This window comes from Stenella coeruleoalba (genome assembly GCF_951394435.1).
Source record: "Stenella coeruleoalba genome assembly, chromosome: 7".
NCBI lineage: Eukaryota > Metazoa > Chordata > Mammalia > Artiodactyla > Delphinidae > Stenella > Stenella coeruleoalba.
The window spans coordinates 117,238,184-117,255,022 of record NC_137153.1 but is presented as its reverse complement, the minus strand read 5'-3'; the positions used below and the strand labels follow the sequence as shown (position 1 = coordinate 117,255,022).

At 43.9% G+C, this 16,839-nt stretch overlaps 1 protein-coding gene across 3 annotated transcripts in view; it reads right to left on the bottom strand.

Moving 5' to 3' along the window:
• The window catches only part of FUBP3 (far upstream element binding protein 3), a 49,289-nt gene extending 36,221 nt beyond the window's left edge, over nt 1-13,068 (bottom strand). For 2 of the 3 annotated variants that reach the window (XM_079926425.1, XM_079926427.1), the window contains exons 1-2: nt 12,936-13,068; nt 1,097-1,202 (exon numbers count right to left, since the gene is read on the bottom strand). In XM_079926425.1, coding sequence (XP_079782551.1) covers nt 1,097-1,202; nt 12,936-13,019 — 190 coding nt within the window. In that variant the 5' untranslated portion in view covers nt 13,020-13,068. Of the gene's footprint in view, nt 1-1,096; nt 1,203-11,243; nt 12,012-12,935 lie in introns of all 3 variants that reach the window. The other variant, XM_079926426.1, reaches the window with a different exon arrangement.
• Between the last annotated feature and the right edge of the window lie 3,771 nt (nt 13,069-16,839).

The following is a 16,839-nucleotide window of genomic DNA, read 5'->3' as shown; positions in this document are numbered from 1 at the left end:
TGACCATAAACATTAATAATTTTTTTAAATAGACAAGAACTTTTATACCCAAATTGCGGGTTGTTCCATTAAAATCTGCACCGTGTGAGTCTATATAATTATTCCAAAAAGGTTCCCACTTACAAAAATGATGGCAATCTCTCTTTTAGAATCTCCAAAGAGACCAGAGCAATTAGTCATGCCAAACTACATTTTTTCTATGAACATAAAACATGCACTTTTTTTTGGGAAAGGAGATTACAAAATATATACTGTTGTATACCTTGACTGTTTTTCACTTAATAAGGTATCACAGAAATATGAACACACATACGTGGCTGGGTACGTATGCAGATTGAGGACAGGAAGAGAAGACACTGGCCCACCCACTACGTGCATATTCACGTGCCATCTAGTGTATTTCAGAATCCCTTTTACAGAGCTACTTTGTGGGAGATGAAATATGATAAAGGAAGTCCAAGTTCTCTGCAGAAACACATCTGATACTCTTTGCCAAAGTGCTGGTAACGGCGCACTTCTAAGTGGTCTCAAATTCTTTTGGGGATGAGTAGCGTATATCAACAAACCAATGAAATAAACGAAGAATGAGTGAAAGAAAAATGGATGCTGCTAGAAAGAGCCTGTTATAAATGGGAATGGTGGAAAAAACCCAGCAGATAAACTGAAAAAAGGTCATCACTCCCCTTTCCTTTCTTTAAGGTCAGTACGTAGCCACAGCCTCCACAGAGCCATGCACCAAATCCCAGCTTTTCTTTGGAGAAAAGTGGGAACTTCAATTCCCACGTGTGCACTGAGGAATAGCTGAGGGCTAAATCAAGCAAAACTCTCGAATCAGTCCAATTATTTCCAAGCTGATGCTCGAAGACTGTCTTTTACCTTACAGCCCAGCCGAAAAGACTTCCCGTATTATCAAGGCAAGTAAGAACTCAAATACCGTAGAACTGCTGAGGAAAATCATCTTAAATACTTCCCCACAAGCATTCTTCTTCAGAGAGTGACGCTGGAGAAAGCTGTTAAGGAAATGGCTGACACAGACTCCAACTTAACTGGCAGGTTCACTACCACCTGAAAGGCAAAGATATTTACAGCAACTTACCTCCATCATCCAAGGGCCGTTTTTGTACTCCATAGCCATACACTGAGGGGTCCACTAGAGGTGTGGAATTATTCAAGTGAGGAATTGAATCAATTTTAGCAGCAATCTACAGAGAGAATCAGATTTAAATACTCAGTAACAAATCATGGCTCCATCGAGGGAGAAAGACAAGAGTCTTCTTTAAAGGGCTGTTACCCCATTTCTCCCCCCGACGGAGATTAACGTAAAGCAATGTTGTGACCGGACATGGACTCTGCACTGAGTTCCCTTTTGGTCTTAGTAATAATGTGTCTTTAGAAATGATACTTCCAAAAATGTGTCTTCTACAAGCAAATTTTCAAGTCATCACTTAAAATATAGGTATACCACATTTTAAGGAAAAAAGCAGGCCAAGAATATGAAGAACTTTGTTCAAAAGGTTTCAGCACAGGATTCCCTTAAGGAACAAATTCCGCAGCAATATTTAAAAGGCCATGTTTGCTCAAATGTTGACAGCTCTTTAGGTATATATTCGTCCTATTGACTTTAACCCCTACAAAGTGATGATGTGATCTACAGAAACGTAAAACAACAGGCTGCTCTTCACTGGAAGTTCAAACAGCAGGGGGATGACCATCTGTCCAGACTAGTTTGGAAGGATTCCTGTGCTGGAGAAACCGAGATAACCTCTGAGAGCTATTCTAACTTCTAACATTCATCATCAAAGAACAGAACATAGCTATTCAATTTTTCCCCTAGAAACAAATGCTATGTAGAGCTTCCTACGCTTATCTGCTTTGTTTCCATTAGGAATTAAACTTGATTTTCACAATAAATTAACTCTCTGATTTAATCGAAGGAATATTTACAACTGGTCTTGATGTTAGTCCCTCAGTTAAGCCTAACAAGCAAGGGTGGATTAAGGGCAGCCAGCAGAGATGTCCCAGACCTGTGTCTTCAGTGGTAGTTTTCCTGAGGTTGTCCAAATGTGCCCAGAATTCTGAGACTTTCTGGGACCAACATAAATTAAACAAATAAACAACCAAAGACAATCATGATACTGAAAACCTAAGGCAGAATTTAAATGTCAGGTATCCTGGGTCAGGTCTCGTCCTTTTCATTTCCTAGTTCTGCGGTGTTGGGCAAGTCCCCTTCCTCTCTGCCTAAGATCCTCTGGGTATAATACCATCTGCTTCATAGTTTTTGAAGAGATAACAACATTCTCTGAACACAAAGGAGCTCTGTACACGGGAAAGATACCAGCCCTTCACAAATACCAGGGCTGTAAAAGAAGGCCACTCACCCAACAAGTGCTGAGTGTCTACGTCCTGGGCTCTGCAGTGAACAAGAATAAGCAGGTCCTTACTCTCCCAGAGTCGGCAGTCAGTGGGGAGTCACAGGTACACAAGCTAATCAGTAAACTGATCATTTCAGCTGGTGATAAGCATGATACTAATAAGAGAAGACAAGGACATACAGAGTCCTCAGGAGAGCTACTTTAAACAGGGTGATCAGGGAAGGCTGCTGTGAGGTGAGATGTGATCTGACACCTAAATGATGAGGAAGAGCATTCTAGGCAGAGGGAACAGCTTGTACAAAGGCCCTGAGGCAGGAGAAAGCTTGATAGGTAAGTTGACGTCACTAGAACAGAAGGAACTAGATGTGTTCCAAGGGGTGGGCAAGGGCAGTTCACACAGGGCTTCAGAGGTCATGGGAAGGGGCTTGGATTTATTCACTTATTTATTTATTTATGTTTACGTCTGTATTTAGCTGCACCTCGCAGTTTGCAGGATCTTAGTTCCCTGACCAGGGACGGAGCCTGTGCCCCCCTGCAGTGGAAGCATGGAGTCCTAACCACTGGACCACCAGGGAATTCTGGGGCTTGGATTTTATATGAAGGGTGATGGAAAGCAACTACAAGGCTTAGTAAGGGGAGTAACCTGCTGAGTTATGATTTAAAAAAATGCCCCTGGACAAGGAAAATATCAATAGATTCTAAGGGGACAAGAGTAGCAGGACCATTTAGGAGGTATTCTAGGCCAGGAGTCAGCAAACCCCAGCTGGTGAACTACCTGCTTTGGTAAATAAAGTTTTATTAGAACACAGCCACACCCATTCACAGAGATCATATGGTGTGCAGAGTGTGTGTGTGTGTGTGTGTGTGTGTGTGTGTGTGTGTGTGTGTGTGTGTGTGTATAAAATTTACTACCTGAACTTTTTTTTTTTTTGGCCGCACCACGCGGCTTGTGGGATCTCAGTTCCCCAAAAAGGGACTGAACCTGGGCGCTTGGCAGTGAAAGCGCGGAGTCCTAACCACTGGACCACCAGGGAATTCCCACTATGGACTTTTGAAGAAAATGTTTGCCCTGTCTAGGCTACAGATGGTGGTAGCCTGGACAGGTGCTTGTTGAAAAACACTATTTTAAGTTAAATAATTAAAATACTAAGACTGCTGATAGAAACCCCATCTCTTATATTCAAATTTCAAGGCAAGTGGGCATTTGCTCTAAAACAGAATACTGTATAAATCTCGCCTAACAGCATTCTACCACCAACTTTCAACCTTGCTCTCTGTATGTGATTTGGATAAACTTGTGGAGGTTGGTTACTTACTTAAGATGCAAAACTTATCTTTAAGGACTCAGCTCGGGAAGCAGGCAGATTAAAAGGTGAGAACACTGCAGTGGCTTATGCCCCACCGAGACCCTTTCGTCTGCCCAATAAACTGAGCAGTAAATGGCCAATGTGAGGGTTTTCACAAGATTACTGGCCCAGTTGTCTGTTTGAAGACAGACCAAAACATTGGCAAGAGACAGTAACGACGACCCCAAAACACAAGAGAAAAGGTTATGGTTATCAGTGGAGTCCCCCAGTAGTGTGCATGTCAGATCACCCTCAAAGACAGGACCCTAAATGTAAGCTCCACATATCTGGCACTCTCTCTACCCTCTTCTGATGAGACCTCTTAGCTTCCAGACCCCTTCCCTCCCTTCCAAATTAGCTCAGATGTCACGCCTGAGTCCTTGGCGTTCCTTATAGTTTATATGGTATGTTTCATACACTGCTGGAACGTAATTTTTTCCCCAAAGCTGATATGCCAGAAGTGTCACAATAGTTTTCTATTCCTAATTTTGATTAAATCAACATGCGACCTTCTAAAATGTGACTGAGGATTTCAGATTTGTTTTTAAATCATGTTTGCCTCAGGTTATCTATAATTTGGGAAATTTTCACTAAGAGAAGAGCATTACAGGATAATGGTTAAGAGGTGTAGCTCTGAAGTCAATAACTGCATTTGAACTGCGGCTAAACAAATGTTAGATGTGAGTTTAACGTTATAATATACAATTATACCATAACTTACATTGATATCACATTATATATTACAATATGCTATAAAGAAACAATATTCCTTTATTCATACAAATGCAGCCTTGTTCTAAGACATGATTTTAAACGCCTACTAAAATGATGAGTTAAAATTCAATGAGTGCTTACTATGTGTAGGCACTCTGCTAAGAACATTTTAAAGATGCTATCTCATTTATTCCTCATGATGATTCTTTAGGAGGTTAGTATTATTATTTTCACTTTAGGACAAGGAAAAGTGAAGCTCAGAGAGGCTGAGTGACCTGCCCAAAGTCACACATCTTATAAATGGCAGAAACAGCATTGAAGCCCAGGCCTGCCTGACTCCAGAGTCCATGCTACTGACCACAGCACTAGGCTAACTCTCTTTCCTCCACCTAATACTTTCTTAAACATAGTCACTTCCCGAGGACTTAAAACCTAATGATTTCCAGTACACAGAAGTAATTCCTCACGTCCATAACTGACCATTCTGAACAGCAGCTGCTTGAGGGAAGTGAGGTACATTTTCAGTTAATAATGGTGTGGGCCAGAAAATAGTCACAGAAGCCACGATATTCCAGGAAAACCAAGGCCACTCCACTGCTTATCTGAAAGCAAGACCTTGAGGGGACGCTGCTACCGATTTTCTGCTACTTGATTCACTTTCCCCCTTTCTGGGGGGAGGCAGCAAGAATGGGTTACCTCACTACCTGTGCTACTTTCAGCACAGCTAATAGATGAAATATAAATCAACGTCATAGACATTTAACCTCCACTGCCAGTAGTCAGTGGAAATGTGGAGGAGCGGAGCACTGGACCAGGAATCAGTCAGGAGTCCTGGTTGTCCAGCTGGCTCTTCCGGTGTACGACCTTGGGCAAGACCTTCAGTGGTCTCGCTCCCTGTAAAATGCAGGGATGAACTAAACCAGTGTTTTCTAAAGAGTACAAAGCAATTCGGGGAGGTGCATGGATGAATGTTCAAAAATATTTTAAATAAATCTAAATTTAAAATGATTTTAAAATACAAAGTAAATAGAATACTGAGGGTTCACTGATATGACAAAAGTCATAATAAAGGTGGTACACGATTCACTAACGTCAGGAAACGTGGCAATTACTTATTCCCAGTGCACATCTTTAAGTTTTGTAATCAGAGTAGCTCACCCTATAAACCCGAACAGAAAGCTGTGAATATTTCCACAACTTCACATTTAATAAAACTTTACACTAAATGGAAACAGGCAAAGCTATCTGAATGGCGGCAAGTCATCCACACGCTGATTGGGTCCATGTCATTCAACATAGTCACTGTCGATTCTAAAGCAGAGGTGAGAGCTCACACCACCACTTAGGGAGGAGGAACCCAACCTGCCTCCCTGGAACCTCTGCTCTAAAGTCACCCAGGGTGGCCCCGCCCTGGTGAATCGACAGACTGGACTGAAAGTCTCTACTCCCCACAGCAGGAAGACACAGTATGTGGCCAGAGCGGTCGAGCCCAGTGGCTGAGGGTGAGCAACTCTCAGAGGGCAGGTCTGGAGCCACGGTGCACAGAGGCAAGTCCTCACTCTGCACCCACTACCTAGGTTACTATGAAGACGGCAGTGTATCAAATTCATTGTGCACTTACTAAGTGCCTGATGGTGCCCTCATTTCATCTTCGCGGTGACCTCAGACAGGAGCTCAATTCTGTGGGATCTGGAGCCAGTCTGCCTGGAATTGTACCCATGGGGATACCAAGATAACAATGTAAAGCACCGAGAACAACGCTGGGCACATGGCAAGGAACGAGAAATGTTTGCTAAGTTTAACCTTCTATTGAAAAATAATAAAAAATAATAAAATAATAATACAAAAAAAGTACATGGGTGAGTTGATAGCCTGAATTTTCATGTACTAAAATGCCTGTGCAACTAGCATCCGGATCAAGAAACAGAACATAACCAGCAGCCCCGAAGCTGCCTCACGACCCCTTCAGTCACTACCCACCTCCACCTCCCAAGGGTAACCTCCTAACTTCTAATGTTAGCTATTCCAAAAAAAAAAAAAAAGTATCTATCTATATAGATATAGATAGATAGATATAGCCACCATTAATGATCTCCCTTTTACGGATGAGGAAACTGAGGTTTAAAGATGGTAAATAACTTATCCAAAGTCACTAAGCTAGTGATTGGCAGAACTTGAACTCATATAGACTGAATCCAAAGCCTTAATAACCACTGCACTATACTACCTCTTGGGTATTCTGCAACCATCAAATGAGAGAACTTATACGAAAGTCCTTGCCTGGCACCCAGCACAACACAAGCTCAATGAATGGTAGCTATTGTTGTCATTAGAGATGGGGCCCTGGCTGATTCTGCCCTGTTAACTGGCATTAACCAAAACAAGGAATTCTATATGTCAATCGAATATGGTATCAGCTCTTCTTAGTAGCTTTTGCTGACAACTTCATGCCACCCACATTTGGGGAGAATTAAATACTCCCTTATCTGTTTGCAAAGCACTTTACAAACTACCTTTAAGTAGCGTGACCTCACTGAGAAAGTTGCTGGTTATACTGTCTCCCCATTACAGGGAGCTCTTTGAGGTGCGGACCTGTCTCAATCATCTTGGTACAGCCAGGACAAAGGTTCCTTGACTGGGAGCTCCAGGGATTAGCTTTAGAGAATTCATGAAGCTCCTGAAATTACATAAAACTATTTAAATATTTCTGAGAAGCGGTTCAAAGTTTTCAAGAGTCTTAAAAAGGTCTATGCTCCCAAACAAGTTCAAGAACTTCCCTAATGCACAGCAATGTGTTTGGCACATAGAAGGCACTCATTAAACGTTTGCTAAAATTAAAGTGAATATGGAGAAGCCTGTCGGGAAAATGCTAAGATGACCAGCTGAGGCTCCAAGCTGAAATACTGTTCCAGCTAGGATCCCCCCTCCAAAGACCCTCAAGATGACATGACCATTAGTTTTCTCCCCTATGTCCCATCTAATTCCACCAGCATCCCTTTGATGCTTTGAAGATTCTGCTGCAGAATTCTCATTGAGATGGAAAACTACCCAACTACCTCTGCAAAGGAACCGAGTCCCTCTTAGAATGCAGAAGACATGGGTCCAAGAACTACTGCATATATTAACTGTTTGTGTGCCTCCGAGAATACTGCTTTATCTCCCTTTGGCTTATTATTTCCAAATATAAAATGAAAATTATAACCCTTGTCCTGACTATTTCACTCAGTTGTTGTGAGGATCTAATTCCACGGTAAGATAAAACCAGCAACAAACTTGTCTTATTTATCTTTACATTGGCCCGGCATCCAGCAAGAGGCCTTGGACTCAGCAGATCCTCAAACAATAGCAGGCAATCCCCATCACAATTTCCATGAACACTACTCAGTCTTGCAAGTGATCTGCTATCACCTGATACTAGGATAAAAATGTAGTTCATGCCTCCAAAAGTACTGGCTATTCTTTCCCAAGTGTCTTTAAACAAAACTCTAAATGCAAAACATTTTCAAGAGGGACGATTAACAGAGTTAAAGAATTGCACAGCAAAGCTAGGGAGAGGGGAGCTTGAACAGACACGCAACACGACACATTAGAAAGTAAAAACCAAAATAATATGACCAAAACTTTTTTCAGATCTAGCTGGATGGAAGCTCTGAATGTTGGTGAGCTTGAAGGGACCACTGAGATTATCTAGCTTAATATTTCCTGAAGTTTGATCCACAGACAGTGATTTGGTTTTATGAAAAGAGGGTATGAAGTGACAGAACTTGGGTATATTTACAATGCATATCTCAAACCCTAGTAGGACTTAATGCACAGAAGCATACTAAGGGCTCTGAGAAGTCCTGCAGTAAAGAAGCCAATTCACCTTTATTTAACCCTGTATCCCCCAAACTTCTCTGTCCATGAGCCCTTTTCCATGGAAGATCTATGAACAGCTTGTAGATCAAATGCTGGGAAAGGCCAACCTAGCCCAAGGTCATGCAGCTACTTGCAGGAGACTCAGATCCCTTAACTCTCCACCAGAGCTCTTTCCATTAGAAATTTAAATTATTGTATGGGCTCACAATCTGGAAAAGGATGAGGGAAAAAAGCTGCTGACTAGGCATCCCGATGGGCAGTGCAGAACAAAAGCAAAGTGGTGAGAACAAAGGCAACTCGAAGAGTCAATGCCCCGTGCAAAGGGGCAGCTGCTACCCAGCTACTGCCAAATAAAGTCACCGCAGAACATGGGAGCAGTATGGCCAAGTATTAGATAAAAATCTCACTTTTTACGTGAAATTGTTCTAGTTCCTAAGTGTTGGCAGCGTGTGGTCAAACAAAGCATGCCTGCAGGCCTGCTCTGAGCCTTCTCCAGCCACCAGTCTGAAAACTCTGGTCTACGCAAATTTTTATCTGGGACTTAAGAAACCTTACTTTGATGATACACATGGGTTATCAGATTTTAAAAGAAAGATAAAGAAGTCCCAGCGGAATATCAGAAAAGCGTTAGAGGCATACAGTGGAATGTACTGTTCATTTACCATCTACTTTTCAATACCAAATATGAAGTTCAGTGCTTCCATTAAAGTGCGGTGACCCAGGGCTTCCCTGGTGGCGCAGTGGTTGAGAGTCTGCCTGCCGATGCAGGGGACACGGGTTCGTGCCCCGGTCTGGGAAGATCCCACATGCCGCGGAGCGGCTGGGCCAGTGAGCCATGGCTGCTGAGCCTGCGCGTCCAGAGCCTGTGCTCCGCGGCGGGAGAGGCCACAGCAGTGAGAGGCCCGCGTACCGCAGGAAAGAAAAAAACAAAAGGTGCGGTGACCCAAATGGGCTCAGTCACATCATGAAAACCCTTAAACAAGAACTCGCTCTCTGTAGGGTACTCTACTGGGTCCCATCAAAGCAAAGACACAGAGCAACCCACAGATGTCCTGCAGACACTGGTTTTCTTCAAGTGCCTGAGAAAGTTCAAAGGAAGGTACACCCAGGAGTTAGTCCCTTGTGAAATGATGATCTGAGCTACTCAACCACTGGGCACGTCTAAGACAGTCTCAGTGGAGTAAACTGAAAGCCACTGAGCATTCAGCACACGCAGCACATATGAGGTGAGCAAAGGCAGCATCTCTCGAGGAGTGCCCAACAGTCAATGAACACAGGCCTTTTCTTTAAATGGTGGAGACACATTCTTTTAAAGGAAATGTAGTGTTTCTATACAGCACACGTGCCAAATCATCTACTGCTCAGGCTCGAAGTGTGAAACAGCAGCACTGGGAAGCATTTTCTGCAGGACTGTGGAACTTCCGAGGCCCCACACCAACCAAACAGTTCCAAAAAACAGTGCTAGTAAAGAGTAGGCTCTGGGCCTTAAAATCTGTCAAAGGTTACTTTCCACTGACTCTTCAGTGGCTTGGTCACAATCATTTGAGAGCAGAATCACCATGATGCCCAACTCCATGAGGTACCAATTAACACTGTATTTATGTGAATAGAACACTCTAGAATCATGCAGTGCAGAGGCAATGACTGGGTCTAGGTCAAAATAGGAGCTTAAAGTCCTAAGAAGCCCTAGCAGTTTGATAAGAGAACGTCTATCTGGGTGATGACTGGCAGGCGGCTGGTCCAGCTCGTGGAAGGAAGGCTGCTGGGAATGTGAAGTACACTGTGGTGTGACGTCGTCCTGTTAACACGCGAATGGGTGCACCTGGTGACGGATGCTACTGAACTATCAGCAGTGGGCTTTCCAGGAACTCTTACATTTTTAGAAAAGCTGAACAAAACAGATTTGCATCTACTCATCCATAATCTCCATGAGGCCCCTTGAAAGCCTGACAGACAGTAGTCAGCTTAGAGGTGCAGTGTGGCCGCAGAACAGGGTAATCTGGCTTTAAGTCCAATCCCATTCTTATTAGGATCCTGCGCTCTCTAAACGACGAGTTGAAGAATTGAAGAAACACTTTATTTTTGCTAACCAGCCAATGACTTCAGAGAACTGGACATGATTTTTTTTTTTTTTTTAACACCCAGCAGTTTTAGATCTTCACCAGTGGGACTGAATCAGATCACATTTCTACCTTTGTGTACTTCCCTACTAAGTGGCTATGTTATCCCTTTGGCCAAACACTATTAGCTCACTGGACTTCACACTGCTGCAGAAATTTTAAATTTTACATGACATCTTCAGAGACTCCCTTCAGATCTAGGAATACCATGCTTAGAGTGATCTAACAGCAACAATTGGTTCCCTTTGCTGGAAAGAGTCCAAAGGATACAAAAGGAGGCTTCAACATGCCAGGAGGGAAGCTTAGTGGATTAGGTACTGGACTCAACATATCAGACTTAATAGAAACTGCAGGTTCAAATGCCATCAGGGTCAACTCAGACTCTGCTGTGATATTCTGGGTAAACTGGGCACCAGACAGCTTACTGCTCCCTGACAAACTTATGAGGGCCTTACAGACTGCCCCTGGTGTTTATGAGGACACCTAAGAGGAGAGAAAGCTTTCCAATCATTTAAATAAAGAAATGCACTGTCTTTTATCTCCAGTTACTGGGGGGAAAATCACATTTCTGCAACATGCTGTGTACACAATGGCAAGGCAGAACCACCATCATCAGATGCCCAAATGATATGAGGCCCTCTGAGGTAAGCTTTACTATTGATATAAGTACACAATATTTTAGATTTCTAACATTCAATTCTTGCCCAATGCAAATCTATAAATAAACCTAAAATTACCCACAAACCTGTGTTTTCTTTAGTTTTTAAAGGCCATCAAATCCTTGGAGATAGTATCGCCCTCCAGCTGTTAATATTCGGAAGTAATACACTTACAGCACTGTCTCCATTGGGCTTACAACTGCTCCAGTCAATGGTGCATTTCAGAGCTGGGAACATTTCCAGTGAAGTTTCCTCTGCTAGTAGTAAACACCACTGCTTCAACAATCCACATTAGGTCAGCATTTAACAGAGGGTCTCCCTCCCTCTTGAGCAGGTTGTCCAAGAATATGAGTTCAACCACTGGCTCAAGAGAAGCAGAAAGTCTTCTCAATGGTTCAAAATTCATTTTATGTTCAACTACAGGCCTTCTGCAAACTGAGGATCTGAGCTCTTTAGGGTAGTGACTATAATTCTTCCTGGATACAGAGGCCGACAAGGTGATTGTCACACATCAGCACAGAGTGAAAGCCATTACATATTAGTAGCCAGTGAGAAACAAGGTTCAGGACCCTGTACTGTAGAGGAGAGCAGTGTAACACGCCGGCAAGCAGAGTGCTGGAAGGGGAGCTGGATGGCACTGTTCATCCATTACAGCCACTGGTTGGCTCTGAAGTCTAAGTAAGATGGATACTCGCTATATATTGGTTGGTGCCTAGGCAGTAAGTAACAAGTCATCGGATAAAATTTTAGGCAGAACCACAGGTTTGGAAACTTCTGGGATCCAATGTAATGTCTATAGGAGCATCAGTATTACAGTGAAAAGTCAGTATCTGGGAAACAGGTAGGGTTCCCTCCCCTGGAATACTGGAAAGAGGTGTAAAGACCATATCTTCAAGCGACCGAGTGGAGGCTTTCTTCTAATACAATGAGTCCTGTAGCTTTCTGTTAGGAATCAAGCAGTAATTAGTTATAGCCCAACTTTTAAAGTATCCGTTAGTATGCCTACAATTAAATAGGAAGAGACGATGAGTATAAGACACTCAGCAGAAGAAATTTAAGTGTTAGAGCTAACACTTAAGTTCAGTAAGCTTCACACACAATACAAGGACATGTTCTGTTCTAAACATCATACCAGAAACCAAAGAGTATTTCTGGCAGGTCCCACATGCATTCTCCAGGGAAGCTTGCAACCTCTTAAAAATCAGTTTATTTAACTCTGACAAAATGCACGACATTGTCAGATGGTCAAGTTTCACTGCTGGAATGACTTCATATCACATGCTCCCTGAAAGAGGAAAAACTATTGCCCATAAGGAATTTCTACGTCTTATGGACCACCCACACCTATCTAACATCTTTCTTTCTCTCCTCTCCCAGAGCACCCTCGAAAGTAAAATACCCTCGAATTCCTTCCACTCCACCCTCGAAATATAATAAGTCTGAAGAGGATGTTTTCCAAGTTTTAAAAAGCTACTGGGCCTGAGCCAGCCCCCTTCTGTCTAGACCGGGTCCTCGCCGTGAGCTCCCCTAGCCCCCAACCCCCGTAAACCTCAGAACCCCACGCTGGCTGCCCTGCGGGTCCAGCCCCGGCGTGGGGACGCGATAGGGCCAGGCGTCCTGGACAAATCCTTTCCCAGCGGCTGCAGGCACCTGGGAGACCGGCCCGACAGGCTGGGCCTGGGCCTCCCAGTGGCGCCTCATCCCTCGGCTCCTCTCGGCTGCAGGAGCCACAAGGAAAGGCCGAGCCCAGCTGGGGCGTCAGCCCAGGTTACCTCCCGCCCCCAGGCCGGACCCCCTTCTCCCCATCAGGCCCGACCCGGCCCCGCCTCAGGCTCCCGTGCTCCTACCAGCCTGCCGCGCCCGTACCTGCCGGACCCGGTGCAGAGCGTCCACGAAGCCCTCGGCCTTCATCCCCACCGGAGCGCTCTGCCCCTGCACCAGCTCCGCCATTACCGCCCCCGCCGCCGCCGCCACCGCTCGGCTCCCCCGTCGGGCCTCCCGCTCCGCTTGGGGACCCGTAGCCGGAAAGGGAAAGTCGCCCCACTTCCGGCGGAAGGGGAGCCGGGACGCTCGCCGACGCGAGAGGAGCCGCGTCTGCGGGGCGGGGTCAGGGCACGTGACCGCGGTCCGGCCGGAAGTGGGAGGCGGGCCCTGCTGGCGAGGCTGCCATCTGGTTTCGAGGGATAGGTTGCGATCCCGCCATTCCCAGATGCGGTTGGAAACCCAGAGAGGAGTGACCTGGCTTTCCCTGGACGGCACCCTGGCTGCCCCTCTCAGAAATGACCATCGATTAGGAATACTGGGACTGAGCGCTTTGAAATGGCACCGTGAGGACCCAGAGGGAGGCTGGAGGGCAAGGAACAGCACCATAAAATAGTCCCCCACGTTTACAGAGTCCTGGGCCCGAGTTCTTGCGTCGTAATCACTTTCCTCGAGGATGGATGGGCTAATGCCACACCTGGGGTTGCCTAGCGACACAGCTTAGGAAGGGCGCTTCTACTGGAAAGCCAGCGCGGTGTCCTCTTACACATTCCTTCACGAACTCTGGGACTCTGGGGATACAGGAAATACCACGGGACCATCATTGCTTCCCTGCCTGCTGAGTCAAAACAGTATTGCAAGAGGGCTTCTTGGAATGCTTAAGTAACTTTTAAAAATGATGGTAACTAGATATAGATATTTCAAAGCAAGGGAAGGAATCTTAACGCTGGAACACACTTGAGCTTTTGAGGTGGATTTTACAAATGAGCAAACAGCTACCCCCCACCCCCACCAAGAAACAAGACTTAGGGGCTTGACACACATTTTGCCAGTGGCAGTTCCAAATAGAGGTGCCCCTCTTTGGATTAACAAGATTGCCCTCATGATTAATATTTCCAAGCTCTATGGTGCCAAGGAATCGAATTTAATGGAGAGTCATGTTGTCAACTATTTTATGCCCATCTTGAAGTTATGAAGGAAGATGAGCACTAAGAAAGGGGAAATAAAGGAGTAAAATCCAATGTGACTTCTCTTGAGCTCTCATGTCAGCATGATAGGAGAACTTTAGATTTTGGAAAGTAGTATGAGTAATAAATGGCCAATAATCAAAGAGCAGTTCTTCATTTGTTAATGATTCACTACTAGACTGTGAGTTCCTTTAGAGCAGAGACTGAGTCTTATTTTCCCCTGTATCCCTAGGTGCTTAGGAAACTTATTTTGAATTGAATAAAGCCAAATCGGATTAATTCCTAGATTATGGTAAAATAAAAGAATCTGGCAAAATTGCAATATTGGAGAGTATCGCTTTTGGACAAAATGTTTCGAGCCATGTAGGAAAGCACATAGTTGGCGGTGTTGCTGTTGTTGAAGTGCTATTGTGAGGCAGGACCGACACATGCCAACATATCTATCTGTGGTCCGGCTTGGGTGTGTTGCGTGTTTTAATTTGCTATCCTTGTAAAAATCAAGGATATGGCATCAAACTTCCCAAACAGGGATGGTTCTGCTGACCCAGTATCAGTGATACTTGAGTTTTGAATACTTTCAAAAATCTTAGGTGAGTATGTTGTTTCATCCAAGTTCCAGCTGGCTCTCCCTATGAGTGAAAACAGGGTTATTGGCCCAAATATAAGGCACAGTTCAAGGTTTGGTCCAAAGATCACAGAATGCCTAAGTAAGAGGATGAGGTTCTGGTTCTTCCCCCTTTTAGTTGTTGAGTAACTCTGGGCAACTCACTTATTTCTGGGGACATCAAAGAGGAGGATGACCCAGACCCAGTCAGGTCCAGTGTTCTATGTTCTACTAACACCGTAGACTTCATCATCTTAGCATTTATCGTGACTGTTTTTAAATCACTGTGTAATTGTTTATTGTCTGTCTTTTCCACTAGAATGAAACCTCTGTTGAGGCAGGGACCGCACCTGCCTTGTTCATTGCTGTTCCCAGTACCTAACAAAATGCCTGGCATTTTGTTGGCTCTCAATATTTCTGAAATGAATGCATGAGAATGATTTTGCCCAAACTCGTTAGGAAAAGATTCTCAGAGGTTAAAAAAGAATCCACGTACTCTGGTTGTGACTCGCTTTGCATATGAGACTGTCACCTAAATAAGCCATCCCACCCTGGGATTTAGAGGTCCATTACTGATGACATTGAAATGCTTCCTTAGATATTACCAACTAGAAGCCACTCTAAAATGAAATTTTATCTGTAAGAGTCTAGGTTATGCTTGAGTAACAAACGTCAAAATATCAGTGGCTGATAACAAGAAAGGTTATTTTTCACACGAACGTGAACGTTCACGCTACGTGATGAACATCGCTGGTAGGTTGTGCCTCTGCTACACATTGCCTTCACTCTTCAACCAAAGCTGATAGAGCAGCCTGTCTCAAACATTAAACGTCACTGAGGCAAAGGGAAGAGAAAGTGTGGTAAAGCACGGACTGTGTTTTAAAGCTCCTGCCTCACCTCAGAAATGCCATGCATTACATTTGCTCACACTTCATTGACCAAAACAAGCCAGTGGTCAAGAATTGGCCAAATGGCAGAGAAATATAATCCACCTCCAGGGAGAAAAGGCGAACATTTCTGAACAGTGATATGATTTTCTAAAGAAATTAAGAGGAACAAAATATGGGAATGTTGTATAGTAGACCCTTACCCTGAAGGATGTAGTACGGGTATTTCCAGTATGCATTATCCTAAGGTTCCTTGACATCTGGTCATTTGTAATTTGGGGAAGGCTTGCATTCCTATCGCAGGATCTGCACTGTTTTTCTTTCTCTCTGAGGTAGAACGAATTCATAGCAGTAACTCTTTGTGAGTGGGGTGTTCTCCATTTAGAGGTTTTCATAGACCCCCTTTTCTATGGTCAAACATCCACTGGAATTTCAAATGCAGACTAAAGAGCATGTCAGCATCAAATCTAAAAATCAAGGAGAGTTACTAAGGATCTCCAGCACTGATGAGGAATAAGGACATTCCTTAGAGCAACGTTAAGGCACAGGTACCCTGTGTCTTACCATCAGAGTAAGAGTACCAGTCTTGCCCTCATGCCACCCTACTCTTCATAGAGTAGTGCTACATCCTCAAGTAAGTTCCTATGAGGGTACACGCAGTAAATATTCTGGGGCCATACTGCTGTCTCAATTAACAATTTAGATAGTTGTAGAAGTTGGTATTGCAAATAATTCTCCTTTAGGACACTGAAGTCATCATTCATTGTCTTCTAACATCCAGTATTTTTTTACAACAGTTTTATTGATAAATTTTGATATATAATACAGAACAAAAAATTTTGATATACAATAAACTGCACATATTTAATGTGTATACTTTGACACTGTTTTACATATACACCCAAGAAACCATCATTACTATCAAAGTCATGAACATGCACACACCCCCAAAGTTTCCTCATGCCTCCTTCTAATTTTTCCATCCCACCCCTCCCCGTTCTCCAGCCTCCCCACCTTTGGCCTCCTCATCCACAAATAACCACCAATCTATTTTCTGTCACTATAGATGAGTTTGTGTTTTCTGGAATTCTATATAAATAAAAGCACACGGTATGCACTCTTTTGTCAGAGTTCTTTCACGTCACATAATTATTTTGATATTCACGCATGGGATGCTGTGTGTCAGTAGCTCACTCCTTTTCCTTGCTGAATAGTGTTCAGTTGAATGGGTATACCACAATTTGTTTATCCATTTACTTGTTGGTGGATAGTTGGACAGTTTCCAATTTGGGGCTGTTATAAATACAGTTGAATATCAGTCTTTATTATGG